This window comes from Vicugna pacos, chromosome 9, assembly GCF_048564905.1.
Source record: "Vicugna pacos chromosome 9, VicPac4, whole genome shotgun sequence".
NCBI classification, from domain to species: Eukaryota; Metazoa; Chordata; class Mammalia; order Artiodactyla; family Camelidae; genus Vicugna; species Vicugna pacos.
The window spans coordinates 61,935,205-61,951,168 of NC_132995.1; the positions used below are offsets into that span (position 1 = coordinate 61,935,205).

General features: G+C 48.6%; 1 protein-coding gene across 1 annotated transcript; it reads left to right on the forward strand.

Annotated features, from left to right (window-relative positions):
* The first annotated feature begins 1,987 nt into the window (after positions 1–1,987).
* OVGP1 (oviductal glycoprotein 1) lies at positions 1,988–14,696 on the forward strand. Its single transcript, XM_006217831.3, has 11 exons — positions 1,988–2,012; positions 2,608–2,637; positions 3,070–3,274; positions 4,270–4,326; positions 5,929–6,094; positions 6,589–6,713; positions 7,997–8,105; positions 8,207–8,392; positions 9,926–10,042; positions 13,107–13,242; positions 14,218–14,696. Exons 1-11 carry the CDS (start codon positions 1,988–1,990, stop codon positions 14,694–14,696), a joined length of 1,635 nt encoding a protein of 544 aa, XP_006217893.2.
* Positions 14,697–15,964: the final 1,268 nt, after the last annotated feature.

A 15,964-nucleotide genomic window follows, 5' to 3' on the forward strand; every position in this document is an offset into this window, starting at 1 on the left:
TGGGAATTGGGAAACAAATGAGAACTTGGTCATTAGAGTTAGAAACCACATCAGGGGTAATCCAACCGATGGTGTGAATTGTTTCCCAGACCTGATCCAGAGTTGTTCTCAGGAGGCCTATTTCACTCCTGATTCAGGTTAATATTAGCCCAAGGTATAGAAGGTGGCATTGAGCATGCAGGTGGGACTCAAGTGGCCCCAGTGAGAGTGCAGAGCAGGAACTGGATCTCAAGGCTGTTTGGAAACAATGCTCATGTGTTTCCCACTGCCCTCATCCAAAAGAGACAAGAGAGACACAGTTCTCCAAGAGAGAGACACACACACTTGCTCTGGGGGATGTGATCAGTCTGTTCACTACACTAGAAGCTCCTTGAGCAGAAACTGTGTCTTGATCCCCTTGTATCTTGAGTGCATATCCGGGCCTGGCCAAGCTCAATGAATATTCATTGAGTACATAAAGGAAGGCAAAGAAGGGTGACAAATAGAGACATGGTCTCTGTTGGGTGGGTTTCTCACGTTTCAGTGACATATCCTTGCCCTAAACATTCTATACAATTTATTGTCTTTATTCCATGATATCCAACAACCTGCTGATAAAAATTAAACTTCCCTGGTTTCTTCACACTGGAAGTGAAGGGAATTCAACCACAAGTCATTGTTATTTCCTGTGCGATTGATTATATTGGTTAGTACCTCAGTGACAAGTGGATTAGGTGAGGTGTGAGTTGCCAAGAGGATGGGTGTAGTGGATACACTGAGAAAATCTGGTTCCTGGTACTCCATGAGTGAGGTTCAGACCCTGAAATATGGGACCTACCCATGGTCTGAGAGTCTCTGGAGGAGAAAACAAAATGGTGGATGGTAAAGACATTGGCTCATAGCCCTACTTTATTTATTCTTCATATTACTGTTGTGTTTTTAAAAAATTGGCTCCCAGGTGTCCAGAGTTGCATTCGTTATGCACTGTTAATTCATGACACAGTCTCACCCTTGGCTTAGATACTGGCTCAAACATTGTTGACAAGGACAATAATTCAGATTTTTGTCCTCTCTGGCGCAATTGAAGAGTCCTCCCAAAACACTGGTTATGTTTCACTGCAGGGCAAACATTAGTGGCTACTCAGAGCGCTGTCCCTGTTTATAGGGATCTCTGCTGCCTCCTGACCCAGAGGCTTCATGTTAGTTGATGGGCATCACTGGGCTCCAACTGTTACTCTTCTAGCAAAGTGGAGAGTGAATTATTTTGTTTCTGCACTTCACCCATTTACGTACCTGCCTGGTGAGTGTCAGCATCTGAGTCTGAGAACCCTGCTCTGCTGGGCAAATCTTGTGGCATCCTGGATAACTGCTCCTATTCACTGAGCCCTTACTATATGCGAAGCACTAACCTAACCGTCTTTTTTTTTTTTTTTTGACCCAACAGTCTTGTGCATTATATCTTTAATTTGTTTAAAACCCTATAAGGTAAGTACAGGTGTTATCTCCATTTTGCAAGTGTGGAAGCTGATGCTCAAAGAGCTAAGATGATAAAACTTCTAACTGGTGACACTGAGATGCAAACTTTGGCCTGCCTGAGTCCATAACTGGGGCTTTTAAACTTACATTACACTGCTTTCCTACCCTTGATCTTATAACAAAAGAATTACTGCTGCCCGTCAGTGTTTCTTCCTCATACTCAGTCCATGTGGGGCTAGATTCCAGGAAGAGGGGCTGAGCACTGCCCTGCCCTCGCCACGGCCCACGGTGGACACCCACTCCCTGCCAGCGTCAGATGCTGCTTTGATGGATCTGAGAGCTATGGCTCTGCTGGAGCGGGAGGACAGGAGATGCTGGGGTCACTGTGACTCCAGGGCAGCCGCCCATTAGTCACTGTTCTTGGTATTGTGTGTGCATAGCCGGGCTGACCCAATGCTGTCTCAGGGCTGTACCCAGGGAAGCTCATATAAAGAGGGTCCAGCTCTACGCCTGCAGCTCTCGGACTGCTGAGATGGGGAAGCTGTTGCTGTGGGTTGGTGAGTGTGGCGGGTCCCAGCCCCTCAATGTCACTCAGTCCAAGGGTACAAGGCTTCATAAGCTTGTTGTCTCTCTGGTGCCTGAGAAGCATCCTGGGAAGGGGAGCCTGGATTAGGTAGCAGTGGGACAGGACACAGTGAAGGGCGGGAGGTGCTCAGGGACGGGTGACCACGGCAGTGGATCTCCACCCTGCCTGCACGTTAAACATTTTTATGCCTGGCTTCTACCTCGGGCCAATTCAGTCAGAATCTCTGGCGGCAGAGCCAGGATTTCACACCTGTAAAATTTGCATCCAGGCTGGAGAACCACTGGCCTAGAGCTTTTGCTGGGGCTTCTAAAAGTCATTGTTATGCCTGTGCAAAGCAAGTGTGTATCCATGTGGTGTTTATCAGAGTGGAAAGGAACTTATATAGATCTGGCTTCACTGGCTGAACGTAGAGAAGAGGAAAGAGGTGGAGGGTGTGTGGTCCCCATTTGTGTGTCTGCGGGGCCGAGCTGGCGTGTGCACTCAGAACTGGAGGGTGGGCTGGGCGCGTCGCTCCGTGCTGACTGACTGTGACTCTCCCTGCAATTCCTCCCCGCTGTCTCCTGCAGCGCTGGTTCTTGTGCTGAAACACCACAATGGTAAGGAAACTGTGTGGTCCTCTCCAGAGCCAGGGAGCGTCTCCAGCTGAGAAGTGCTTCACGTTGAGTGTCCCCGGCAGCCCCACCCTGCCCTGGCCCCCTTGTCAGGGATCATTGATCCAATGCAGCTCAGCAGAGGATTTTCAGTCACCTGAGCTTTGGGTCACTCTCTGTGCCAGGATTCAGACTTAAGGATCCATTCTGAACAGTATTTCACAAGGCTTTCTAGCCCACCCCCCCGACTCCCCGCCACCACCCCGCCAGGACCCCAGCTGTGGGGGAGGGGCCAGACATCAGTGTATCTTTGGGAGGGTGTGTGTTGGGGGTGTTACAGTGGCCTGGCCTCTCAGGCTGTGTTCACTCTGCTCTGTGGAAGCCGAGCTCCATACCCGTCTTGGTCTCTGCCAACAAATGCCTGCTCTCCCCTGCCAGGTGCTGCCCACAAACTGGTGTGTTATTTCACCAAGTGGGCAATCAGTCGGCCTGGCCCTGCCTCCATCCTGCCCCGTGACCTGGACCCCTTTCTCTGCACTCACCTGGTATTTGCCTTTGCCTCAATGAACAACAACCAGATTGTTGCTATGGATCCCCAGGATGAGAAAATCCTCTACCCAGAGTTCAACAAGCTCAAGGAGAGGTGTGTTCACTTTGGGTGTGGGGGTCATATTTTACAGATGGAGAGAATTAAGCCTTTTCTCCTGTTAGTCATCAATTTTCTCTGCTTCTTGTGTCCGAATCCCCTGTCTGGGGGGCTGTGGAGCATCCCTGCCTTGAGAGCTCCCTGCTGATCGTTCGCTCTGAGCTAGTCCTAGCCGCCTTGCCTCTGTGGCTGCTGTTGCCCCTGTTTGAAATTCCCTCTTCTCTCTCCTCTGCCTGGCAACCCTCAGCTCAGCCTTTAAGCCCAGTGGTGAGGATTTCATGTATTAATACTGTTCAGGTGCTTCGGAGAGGGCTGCGCATGACAGAAGCTGCGCAGATGCTCGTGTTTCTGTTACCACCTGTCACCTGCGACCCCCAAGCTGTGAGCCCCCAAGGGAGTGGCCGGTGTCTGTGGTATTTCTGTACACCAGTGACTGGGTCAGTGGCGATGCTGAGCTGGAGCTCTGTAAGAGCTTCCGAAGTGTCCCTCTGCCCAGAACTCCTGGGCTCTCTCCTGTCCACGGAGGTCTGTCACTGCACGAATGGTTATAGAAGGGCGGGGGCAAATCCATGTCACTGGATGACACGCTCCGGAGAGGGCTGGCAGCTTGTCCGTCTGTTCACTGCTGTATCACAGGCACCTAAAGCAGTCGGTGGCCCAGAGGACGTGCTCAGTAAGTGTCTGTCGACTAAGAGAGTGGGTGAAGAGGAACATTTAGGCTGCTTTGCTTCGTCCTTTTGGGGGGCACATCATGAGGATGTGGGGACTTCGGGGGACTTTGGATAGCCTGGGGGTTCCTGGGTTGTGATGCCCTTTGGGCTGGCTGTTCTCCCCCTTTTCCTTCTTCCCCTTCCTGGGCTCTGCTCTGCTCCTTTCTTCCTTAGGCTCTTTCAGCTACCTCCCCCTTGCATGCCCACCTCACCCCCTACTTCCCACTGCTCCGCAAACAAGTGAGTGAGAACCCAGCTCACTGACTCTGTCCCACGTCACAGGAACAGGAAGCTGAAAACACTGCTGTCCATCGGAGGGTGGAAATTCGGCACGTCGAGGTGAGACTGTGCTGTCACACCTTCTCTCTGCGGAGGAGGGATGTGATGGGAGGAGGAGAAGCAGGCGGGCCCAAGGTGAGGACAGCGTCCGGGAGCCAGCTTGGCCAAGGGGACACAGGCTAGTGTGGACACTTCCAGAGTCCCAACCTGGCCCTGGACTCCAGGGCTCCCCAACCTTTCCTCCACAGTGAGTGAGGGGAGACAGGGCAGGTCCAGAGGTGGTGAGAAAGGGGCTGGGGGAAATGAGGGACACAATGGGACACTCACAATGGTCCCCTCAACCCTTCCTAAGAGGCAGGGGTTTTCTCAGGGAAGAGAGGAGTCTTGTTTAGGACAAGAATAAACCCTAAAGCTCACAGGGCCTGGGTTCCCTTGCTTTATAAATGGAGCCAATGATATCAACCTCAGAGGATAGGATGGGAGGAAAGGAAGTAACATAAATAAGATGCTCAGCTTAGCACCTTGGCACAAAGGACGTGTCCAGTACGTGGTGCCTCCTCTCTGTCACCCTCCACCAGGCAATGTGTAGATGACAAACTGCCTTCATATTCTCTGAAGAAATTCTTCCCCTCTTTCCTGGCTGAGGCCAGGGGCAGAGGCCACACCTGCCTCCCTCCCTTAGAGGAATGAGCAGTAGGAGAGGGCCAGCTGCTGGCCTGGGGCCAGGAGCAATGCAGGCAGGACTGGGCTGCTGGTGAGAATCGGCTCTGCCCGACCCCAGGCCTCGCCTCTCCCTCTGCCACCACTTTTTGCACATTTGCTGTGTCCAGACACTGCCCGGGAGCTTTGCATGCATTATCTCATGGTCACTCATGAGAGGCTTACAAAGTGGTTGTTTACATTCCAAATTGGTCGAAACAGAAGGCAGAAGAGTGAGAGGTTAAGGAACTTGCCATATTCCACCCGGGTGCCGTCAGGGATCACCCAGCTAGGTGATGGCCAGCAGAGAATGGAACCCAGGCCTGCCTACCCCTGAATCCGGCCAACGTTCTAATCATTGCACGCGGGGCTAGCCCAGAATTGCTTTAAGTTCAACTCCAATGAGTTAGAAGTTTTCCAATAGTACCTTCACTGCGGAAGAGAAAACAGTAGGAAAAATAGAAAAGAATCAAACAGCCAAAAGACAAAAGAGCAAAACGTCTGGAACTCTTGTGACAAGTTATGAGCCCATTAGCTCCGAGATCTTTCTGGAAATGCTGGCCGTTGGCTCACGTTTCCTCTCCTAATTGGTTCAGGCTGGAAAGTCAGTGCCAGGACAGGGTATCAGGACCGAGCAGTTGCCCGTGAGGACACAGCAGAGGGAAGGCGCCGGCCAGCGGGGTACCGTATTTCTGCGGGCAGAGGCGCCTGCGGCTGTGTGCGTGTCTCCATCACGCAGGGGCAGGTGATGGAAACACCCTGGTGCCTTAATTCCCCACTCCTGGGTACTGAAGCCCCAGTGCCGGGAGGGGCTTTTAAGAGGGTTTAAGAGATTCAAAGACCTCCCTTCCGTTCCTCAGTTATGTCCGCTGTGCCGCCCACAGGCGCAAACGCCAGGGGCCTGGTAGGGAGGCTGTGGTTCTGCAGAAAGCGTTCCTGGCCTCACCCCTGGTCTCCCTGCAGGTTCACCACTATGCTGTCCACGTTCGCCAGCCGGAAGACGTTTATCAGTTCAGTTATATTTCTCCTGAGGACACATGACTTCGATGGGCTGGACCTCTTCTTCCTGTACCCTGGACTCAGAGGCAGCCCCCGGCGTGACCGGTGGGCTTTCCACCTCTTAATTGAAGTAAGGGCAGTCCGGCATCTCCCAAAGCCAGAAATGATTCTACTTTGATCCCATCTGGGCTCAGGGCATAAGAGGAGCCTAAGGCCAGGGGCAAGAGCAGCAGAGCGGGGACAGAATGTTCTTTTCCTGCCACCACCCTTGAAAAGAGCAGGTTTTGGGCAAAAGATCTGCTAAGCAGGTGCCCTTTTTGTAGCTCTTTTTCCTCTGTCACATCCAGGTCTTGGTGCAGCTCTCCAGGCTGAGGGATGCTTTCTCTGTGCAGCTTCCTGGACTCCCTCAGGCGGGCAGTCTGAACTCTGAGCCTGCCTGCCAGCCCTCTATTCAATGACTTACCACATTGGCTCCCGTCCACCTTTCTCATGAGCCCGTGGGCGGGACCTGTGTCTGACTCTCACGGCTCAGGGAGCTCCACAAATAAAGTTTTCCTGGATGATACTTTCCTTCTCTGACTCTGATGTGTCTGGTTCTCTGTGTCTGTCTCTCTTTATTCTCAGGAGCTCCTGTCTGCCTTCCAGAAGGAGGCACAGCTCACCATGCGTCCAAGGTTGCTGCTGTCTGCTGCTGTGTCTGGGGACCCACATGTCATCCATAAAGCATATGTAGCACACATTCTGGGAAGGTGAGAGGGCGCTGTCTTGGTGGGGCAGGACACTGGAGGGAAGGAGGCGTCTCAAGCTCAAAACCCCAGAGCTGCCCAAGCACTGTCCTCGGGCTTTCCGTGTGTCTGCCCTTGTGTAAGTGCTTGCTTGTTTGGGAAGTAGGCTGACCGCGAGCATAGGAGGGGATAAGGATTATGCCATTGTGTCCTGGGCTTTCTTTAGGAGATCAGAGGGAGCTGACATAGTACCAGGCCGTGCCACAACATCCTCTTGGGTACAGTCTTCTGCATAGCCCATCGCTGGGTCTCACAGGAGAGACTCCATGGGCCTGGCCGCTGCTGTCCCAGGGTCCCCAGCAGACACACACTGGGTGCCAGATGGCTGACATCAGAGAATCTGATGAATTACCAACTACTGCCACTAAAACAAAAGTAGGAATGCCCAGCCAGGCCCAGTTTTCAGAGCACAGGTCTTCATGGAAACTTATAAAACCAGACAAGGAGAGCTCATAACACTATCTGGAGATGCTAACTCTGGACTAATTTTCCTCAAAGCTCAAGAATCAAATATTTACAGGTAGGAACATTGAGGCAGATGCAGAACAAAAGAGATGATGGGTGTGATGACACTTAGGGAGAGTAGTTTCAATGTGGCAGGAAAGGTGAGAGACCCAGTGTGGCAGAGTTTGCCTGTGTTGGTCTTACAGCCAGACAGGACGGAGGGAGTCCTACCTTCACCCAGTTGAGTGACCTTAGACAAATTAGATAACCACCCGAGTTTCAACTGCTTTATTTTTTATGTGGAGAAAATTATAGTACTTAGGGCTTTGGCCAGATTAAAATTAAATTAAAACCTCTACACCTATGACCTGGTCAAGGCTCAGCTGAACTTTGTCATTTGGAAAGCTTTCTGGAAGAGACAGGTTTCAGTGGTTCTTTGAATGGTAGGAAGACAGAAGCTCTTTTATGCTGTGGGACAGAACCGCTTATACGTGACAATTTATGCAGACCTCTGTTGTGCTTGTATCAGGCCTGGATGCGTTTGCTTTCTGGTTTGACTCCTGCCCACTCCCTTGGATACTCTCCAGATGGCGTAGATCCTGATACATGGCTGCCCCTAACCAGCTGTGTGTTCCAATGGCAGCTTCTCAAGTGGAGGACACAGCTTGGGCAGGCCCCACAGGCAGAAGTGGCAGGAAGGCTCATTTGCCAACACACAGCTAGTTAACTACTTAGCACTAGATGACCTGACTTGAAAATCCAACTGGCCCGAGCTTCATGTCTCCTCTTCCTGCCCCTGCCAGCCTCCTGGATTTCATCAACGTCTTGACTTATGACTTCCATGGAAGCTGGGAAAAGTTCACAGGACACCATAGCCCCCTGTTCTCTCCGCCTGAAGACCCCAAATCTTCGGTAAGGAAAGGAGAGCTCTCAGGCGGCCCAGAAATCTGCCCTTGAGGCCAGGCCATTGGCTCTTGGTAACAGGGAGGGGTTTGTGTTCTTCCTACCTGCAGGCACATGCCATGAATTACTGGCGTAATCTTGGGGTGCCCCCACAGAAGCTCCTCATGGGGTTCCCCACCTATGGACGTACTTTTCGCCTCCTCAAAGCCTCTAAGAATGAACTGCGGGCAGAAGCTGTGGGACCAGCATCTCCAGGGAAGTACACCAAGCAAGCTGGCTTCTTGGCTTATTATGAGGTGATAGGAATAGGGACTTCTGTCTGTTAGTTACGGCGTCCCCATCCCCAGCCCGGGTAAGAGCAAGGACAGGGGACATAGGTGAGGCTGAGGGCTGGAGACAGGACAAGGGGGTGGTTTGCTGGAAAAGGGGATTCTACTCTCTGGGATAGTCTGTTTTTCTTCAGGGGAAGTTACTTGTATGTTTTCTAAGGGATGCGGGGCTGGGTAGAGTCTGAATGGAGGGGAAAAGAATCTTAAAAGTTATAAGTCAATCCTAACTTTATGGCCTAAGTAAACATAATTAATATTTGCAGTATACAAAATTTCAAACATTTGCAAAGGTAAAAGAATAGAATAACCGCTTCTCACTTTCCCTGACTCCCAAATACCCCTCACCCAGCTTCCATCAGTAACCACTCATGGCCAGTCCTGTTGACTCTCTGCTCCCTGACTCCCTCCCTCCCACCGCTAGATTATTTTGAAGCAATTCCAGGACATCCTCTATCACAGATTCTTTCTCCTTTACCCCAGTTCCACTCCCTTAATCCTCATCTCAACAAGACTTGCTGTTGAGGGGAGGAAAGAGACCCAAGGGAACATAAAACACAAGAGAAGACAGTTAAGAGGCACCGAGTGACTGTAGGATCTGGAAAGGTCTTATGGAGCAGGTGGATTTTGAGCAGAGATTTCAAGATGGGCAGGAGTGACAAGATGGGAAGGACCTACCTGGTAGAGGGCAGAGGTACACAGACACAAGGCGTGTAGGGTGCCAATGGAGGGCTGTACCCTTGCCTTAGGTAGCAGTGCAGGTGCCTCTCCAGTCTCTGCTCTGTGCTGGCAGCCTAGAAATGTTTTACAACTAATCCAATGATAAATGACACAATAGAAGTAATGTTCTTAAAGGACATTATGGGGCAAAGAGATTTTGATAGAACCTTTAACGAACCAAACCAAACCGAATCCCAGACTTGCACATTAACATCTGCAGTCCTGCTTGAACACACGTCTTTGCAGCATATGGCTTCTACACGGTGCTGGGCACCCAGTCTATGCTCAGATGCGTCCTTGGTTGTAACTACCTTGTTCTCCCTGCCTTTGAGCCCTTTAAATTTACTATAGATGCAACAGTTAGTTTGATAAATACCTGTATGGGGCAATTTATGTTGGTATCAATGAACAGAAGAGATACTTATTCCTGAAAACTCTTTGAAAAAGATACAGGTTTTGTCAAGGGTCAGGCTTGCTACTGTAGTAGCTTGGTATCGACATTATTTACCAAACTCTGGTTTGGTTTCTTAAGGATGTCACACAGTCCTTGGTTCTCTATCTGTTTACGCATCACGGACATTAGAAGAAGGAATGTGCGATAGTAGGAAATAATCCAGAATAGACAATGGCTTTGTGAGTGGCTTCCCCACTCTCTCTTTTTCCTCTTCCTCTCACTCCCTGATGAGGGATTCTTGGCCTCTGTCCCTGGGCGAGGAACAGCGTGTCTGCTGGCGCTTCTCTCCATGGCGCTTCCCAGAACTGACCTGGTGATCCTCCTGGTAGGTTTGCTCCTTTGTCCAGAGTGGGAGGAAGCGCTGGATTGATTCTCAGTATGTCCCATATGTCCACAAGGGGAGGGACTGGATCGGCTTTGATGATAACAACAGCTTCAGGTACAAGGTGAGAACTCGGTCCTTTCTTGTTCCAGCTTAGAATTTCCCTCTAGCTTTTTTGAGTCCCTTGTCTGTTCTCTCTCTCTCTCTCTCTCTGTGAGTGTGTGTGTGTGTGTGTACTGAGTGGAGTATGAAAGGTGAGGATGTCTTGATCAGGTAAGTTTCAGGTATACCTGAAGTACGTGGAGTTTCTTAATCCCATCTGGCCTAACCCTTTTATTTTGAAGGGAAGGAATCTTAGATTTGAGGGGAGGAACAGACTTTTGGTGGCGGTCTCTTCTTTTCTATTTGGATCAGTTAAGTTCCAGACAGATAAATACCAATGTGAGGGAGACCACGTTAAGCACACCATGAATATTACTGATATGTGCAGGAGTGGGGAAGTCAGGGGGGGCTTCCTGAGGGAGGTGAGCAGGAGGAGGAGATGATGATGTAGGGAAAGGCTCAGTGTGTACAGAAAGCTTGTTCAAAGCACATTCAAAGGAGAATTTAGGTGGAGGAAAAGAATTTTTGTAAAATGAAAAGAAGGTAGTAAAGCTACCAGTATAAAGCTGGCCTGTTTATAGAGGGACTTGGTTGCTAGTGAAGGATTTGGCCTTCATCCTGTGGACATTTTCAGGCAAAATCAGGTTTCTGAGCAGGTGTATGACCTGCGAGTTGGAAACCTTTAGGCTCTAATTGTGACCACCCACTCTCCCCTTATTAGCAGTGAAAATGAAATTGAATTTGGCAGTTTTTTTTTTTCAATAGTGAATTAGAACAGAAACGACTGGTCCTGGTGGTTCCCTAACCCGCCTCTGCTTGAAGTCACTTCAGAGACTTGATAAATGTAGTTCCACCCTTGAATATTCATCAGGTCTTAGAAAGAATCTAGAAATGGCTTTTAGTATGTCCCCATGTGATCCTACTGTACTCGGTGTGGCACTTTGGGAAGTGTGCAAGCATGAGATAATGTGGATCTGGACTGGGGTGCTTGGGAGGAGAGCCCATTGAATGAGAAATTGTCAGAACTTCACTGTTGCCTGAATATCAGGACTTAAAAGTAGAGGGATGTCAGAGTGTCTCTTCCTGTAAGTGATGTAGGGGCATAAGTGTTGGTTGTTCCTTGGGGACATCTAGGGTAGAAAGAACAAAAAATAGGGCAGCATTCATGAAGATTCACTGTGACCTCCTCTGTGCATAACCCTAAGTGAGGCCTGCAGAGGGGAGAGAGGCAGAGAGCATGCTTTCAGCCTCCAGGATCCTACTCTGTGGATGGGAATGGCCTACGCAAGCAAAAAAGGCCAAGGGCAATGCAAGTATCCAGTTGGATGGAATTGAATATATGACCCCTAGGACACAAAAGAGGGGGTTGACCTCTGTTACCGGGGAAAGCCTGGGAGCAGCTGTGGAGGGCGGGCTTGCTTTGAGGGGCAGTTACTGTTCCTGCAGAGCTGGAGAGGTGCCCGAGCCCAGTGTGAGGATGATTATGGGATTTCATCGTAGAATCTCAGAGCTAAAAGAAGCTTTGGAGGTAATCAGTGGGAGACAGTGGTCCCCGGATTTCTCAGTGTTCCCACACTGTCCAGGTGTTCTGAGTAAAGGAAATAGATCTGCTACTAAAAATTAGAAAGTTGCATTTCCCCTTTCCCCCAGAGCCATTTCCTTACATGCAAGGGTTGTAGAGTCCCCACCCTAAAGAGGACTTGTTTACTCTCCAGAGCAAAGATCTCAGTCTCTCTAGCGGGGAGGAGGGCCAGATATGTCAGCTTCCTACGTAAGCTAGAATCTCATCATTTTGGGGTTCCTCTTCTGTAGTGTGGACCCTGTTGCACATGTAGATGAATATCTAGTCTCCTTTGCATCACTCTTTGGGTAACTGGGGCATGAACAGGTGCTATTCTGACTGTTCTTTTTGCTGTGGGTTGTAATGGTCAGTTCTCTGATCCAGAGATCGTGTGTGTATGTGTGTGTGTGTGTGTGTGTGTGTGTGTGTGTACATATAAAACTGGCAGGTTAATTTGGTTAGCCTGAAAGTAGGATGAAATCTTAGAATCTTCACAGTTGCATACTTGATAATTAGGTTCCTCTGTCTTATTTTACATTTGGGGAAAGCAAATCTCAGAAAGAAGCCAACTGATTTGGCCAAGTCATGCAGCTGTTTGGGTATGATAGAGTCTGTCTTTTCCATCAGCCTGGACAGAGAGCTTTGGCGAAGTAATAATAAAACCTGGGTTTGAGTCTAAACCCTGCCTTTTAGTTATATCTAAGGTTTTAAAAATCACAGGCAAAAGACTTTATTTACTTATCTGTGAAAAGGGTACAATGCAATCTGCTCTCTCTTTTATAGCATCACTATGATAGAAGGTCTGTTGAAGTGGTTTTTAAAAATAAAGTAGTATCTATCCTGCAGTATGATGATAATGGTGATTAGCAGGCTGGGGAGCTAGAGATAGTATTTAACATTCATGAACATTGATTATGTGCGAAATAGTGCTCCAAGTATTTCACACGTAGGAATTTTTTTTAAAAAATTTTCAAATTGTGGCAAAATACGCATCATACAAAATTAACAATTTTACTCATTTTTTGTTACAGTTTGGTAGCACTGAGTACATTCACATTGTTGTGTAACTATCACCTCATCCAAACTGAAGCTCCATACCCGCTAAACAGCTCCCCATTCTTCTCTCACGCAGCTCCTGGCAATCACCATCTCTATGAATGTGACTACTCTAAGTACACTATAATTGGAATCGTAATATTTGTCCTTTTGTGATTGGTTCATTTCACTTAGCATAATATCTTCAAATTCCATGCATATTGTAGCATGTGCACATAGGAATTCTTCGGATTCTAAAAATGTGGGAAAAGTTATTATCCATTTTTTTACAAATGAGGCAACTAAGACACAAGGTACGTAACACTTTCAAGATCCCATGGCTAATAAGTGGTAGAGGCTAGACTGAAATACAGACTCTGTGCCTAACCACCCTGCGATGTGGCCTTCCGAGATTCCATCTGTTTTTTGTCACTGTACCCAGTCTAGAGGATGGCCAGGACAGCGGTTTGACTGACTACTGATTTTTCAGGCATTTTTCATAAAGAAAGAGCATTTCGGGGGGGCCATGGTGTGGACCTTGGACCTAGATGACGTCAAGGGCACTTTCTGTGGCACGGGCCCCTTTCCCCTTGTCCACACGTTGAATACTCTCCTGGTGGACGCTGGTAAGTAGCTGTGACCTAGAAGCGGGGGTTGGAAGTTGCGTAACCAGCCACTGGGTGGGGCCCTTCTGTTAGATCTTAGGTGAGGCAACATGACATTGAAGGCAGAGAATAAGCTCTGATGCCAGGTCAGTCTGGCTCTGATGCATGCTCCGTTTGACCTCCCTGAGCTTTGTTTTCCCCATCTACAAAGTGGGAATAATCCTTATGCTCGTGACATTATTGTACAAACTAAATGAGATATGGAAAGAAAACATGCTGGCTCATGCCGAACACTGAATATATGTTCGTTTATTTCTCTATTTCTTTTTTCTGCTTTCATGGGACAAGAGCCAGAAAGGGAAATTAATTTTCTTTTTTATATCTCTTTGTTAAGAGATACTTCCCTGGCAGTCGGGAGGTGGAACCTGGCATTCTAGAGCTGAAACTTCCTTGGAGATGGTTTATAATCCTCAATCTGTTAGGAGACCTGGGCTCAGAAAGATAATTCAACAAGTAAGGGGTGGAGATGGGACTCTGACCCAGTTCCTTACAACGTGATGTCTGGAGCAGCCTCCTTGCCCTCTGTCTTGTCCCTGGTACCTCCCACATTGGAGGACATAAAAGGTTTCTCCTTGAGGATTCAACAAGTGTGGAATTAAGCCTTGGGGACAAGATCTTGCTACATGTGCAAAGGTCAAATGAGGACCTAAACAAAGAGAACTGGCAGACTCCTCCTTGGGGGTCACTCACTGGAAATGCAGCAGACCCACTGAGTGCTCACACATGCCTGGGGTCATGTTAACACGATGAGGCTGGGGAACGGGGCTTCTATGTGGTGGGATTCTATCTGTATCCTCAGGTGGGTGCTTTTGGAAATCCTCCAATCCTGGTTTGGGAGCAGGTACTTCAGCCCTGGAATGGTCCTTGTCCTACCAGTAAGTAATACGATGGGAAGAAAGGCAGGAATCTCATTCCTTTCTTATGATTTTCTCTTAGAGTTCAGCTCAACTCCTTCGCCAAAATTTTGGTTCTCAACTGCTGTGAATTCTTCAAGAACTGGCCCTGAAAGGTTGACTGTGACCAAGGATCTGAACACTGATCTGTGGATTTTGCCCCCAGGAGGAGAGGCTATAGCCACTGAGACGTATAGAAAGTCTGAAAATATGTCCACGATCTCCAGAGGTGGACTTGTGACCCCTACAAGGGAAACTGTGTCTTTTGCAAATCACACTGTAGCTCCAGAAGGGAAAACTGAGACCCCTGGAGAGAACGTGACCCCTCTGGGCTATCAGTCTGTGATCCCTGGAGAGATAATGGTGGCTCCAGTACATCTTCAGACTGGAGAGAAGATTCTGCCCACAAGAAGGAAGACTGTAGCCCCTGAGAAGATGATTGTCTCCTCTGGAAAGATGACAGTCACTTCCAATGGGCAGAATGATCCTCTAAGAGGAGAATTTGACATCAGGGCACCCTGACCCCCTGACGGGTTACTTTGGTTTTCAGACATGAGCTGAAAACTGGATGCTGCCCTCTGGCCCTGTCATCTATCTCCTAGGACACAGTCCTCTTGTTTTTGACAGCCCTTTTGTTCCCACTAGTGGAACCATTCCTCTCAATGAACCTTCCAACAAGTCCTCTCTGTAAAGAAAGAACACCCCCCCCCAAAAAAACTCTGCTGTGGGTCAAGGATGCTGAGCTCTGTTGGTGGAAGAAGCTGGGGAAAGCCCTTGCCTTTCTTCTAGGTCCCCTGACAGAAGCTGCCTGTGCCCAGCCATTCATAAACCATTCTTGGGGCAAAGCAGCCCCCAAGCCACAGTGAATTAATCTCTTTTCTGTTGAATAAACTGAAAGCACAAGAATCCATCTGAGGTTTTTGAATTTCTTTTCTTGAAATAACCTATGCTAGTCAACTGTCAGCTTCTCTCTTTCAAGGTCACTTTCCCTTCCTACTATATTTGGAAAGAGAGAGTTTGTGTTGAGCCCATGCTGATGTTTACCAATGTAGATCATATGCCTCCCTTTCTGCCACAAACAGCTGCTGCTTTGCTGTTGGTCAGAGCCAGAATCTCTTCTAGAGAAGTTTTCCACAGTCATCAAGGGGGCTGAGAAAAGAAAGAGGGAGTTGTGTCTTCCAATTATATTCTCTACTTTGTAAAACCTTAGCTGTCTCTGAACTGCCCCCTTCACCATTCTCTCCATAAGAAGTGGTTGAGTGGAAGACAAAAATCAGTATTTTTTTTTGTCTTACCTGTACATTTCTCCTAGGTCTCCTCCAGAAACACCAATTCCCATATACTACACACAGCAGTCCACTTACAGAGTATTTCCTGGACACGACTGACCCTCATAAGCCAGACCCAGGACCAATTTCCAGCCTTCCCTTTCCAGGAAACACGGATGCTAGTGGGCGTCAGACCTATCACCAATGTTACCTTTTCTTTTGGAAGTACAGCCTCCAAGAGTGTAAGATAAAGTTCTCATATTAAAATGCCTGTGGGAGCAAGCAGCTATCATAAATGACCAAATCAGGTGAAGGGGATATCCTCACAAGTGTGGGCACATGGCCACGGGACAATGTTGCCACAGCATGAGTCACAAATCAGTAAGCTGCAAAACAAACCAACCCCAAAACTTAGCGGTTTACAAAACAGCTATTTCTTTAGCTCATAATTCTAAAGCTTGGCAAGTTGGGCTGTATTCAACTAGGTGGTTCTCATGGTCTGGACTGGTTTTAGCTGAGCAC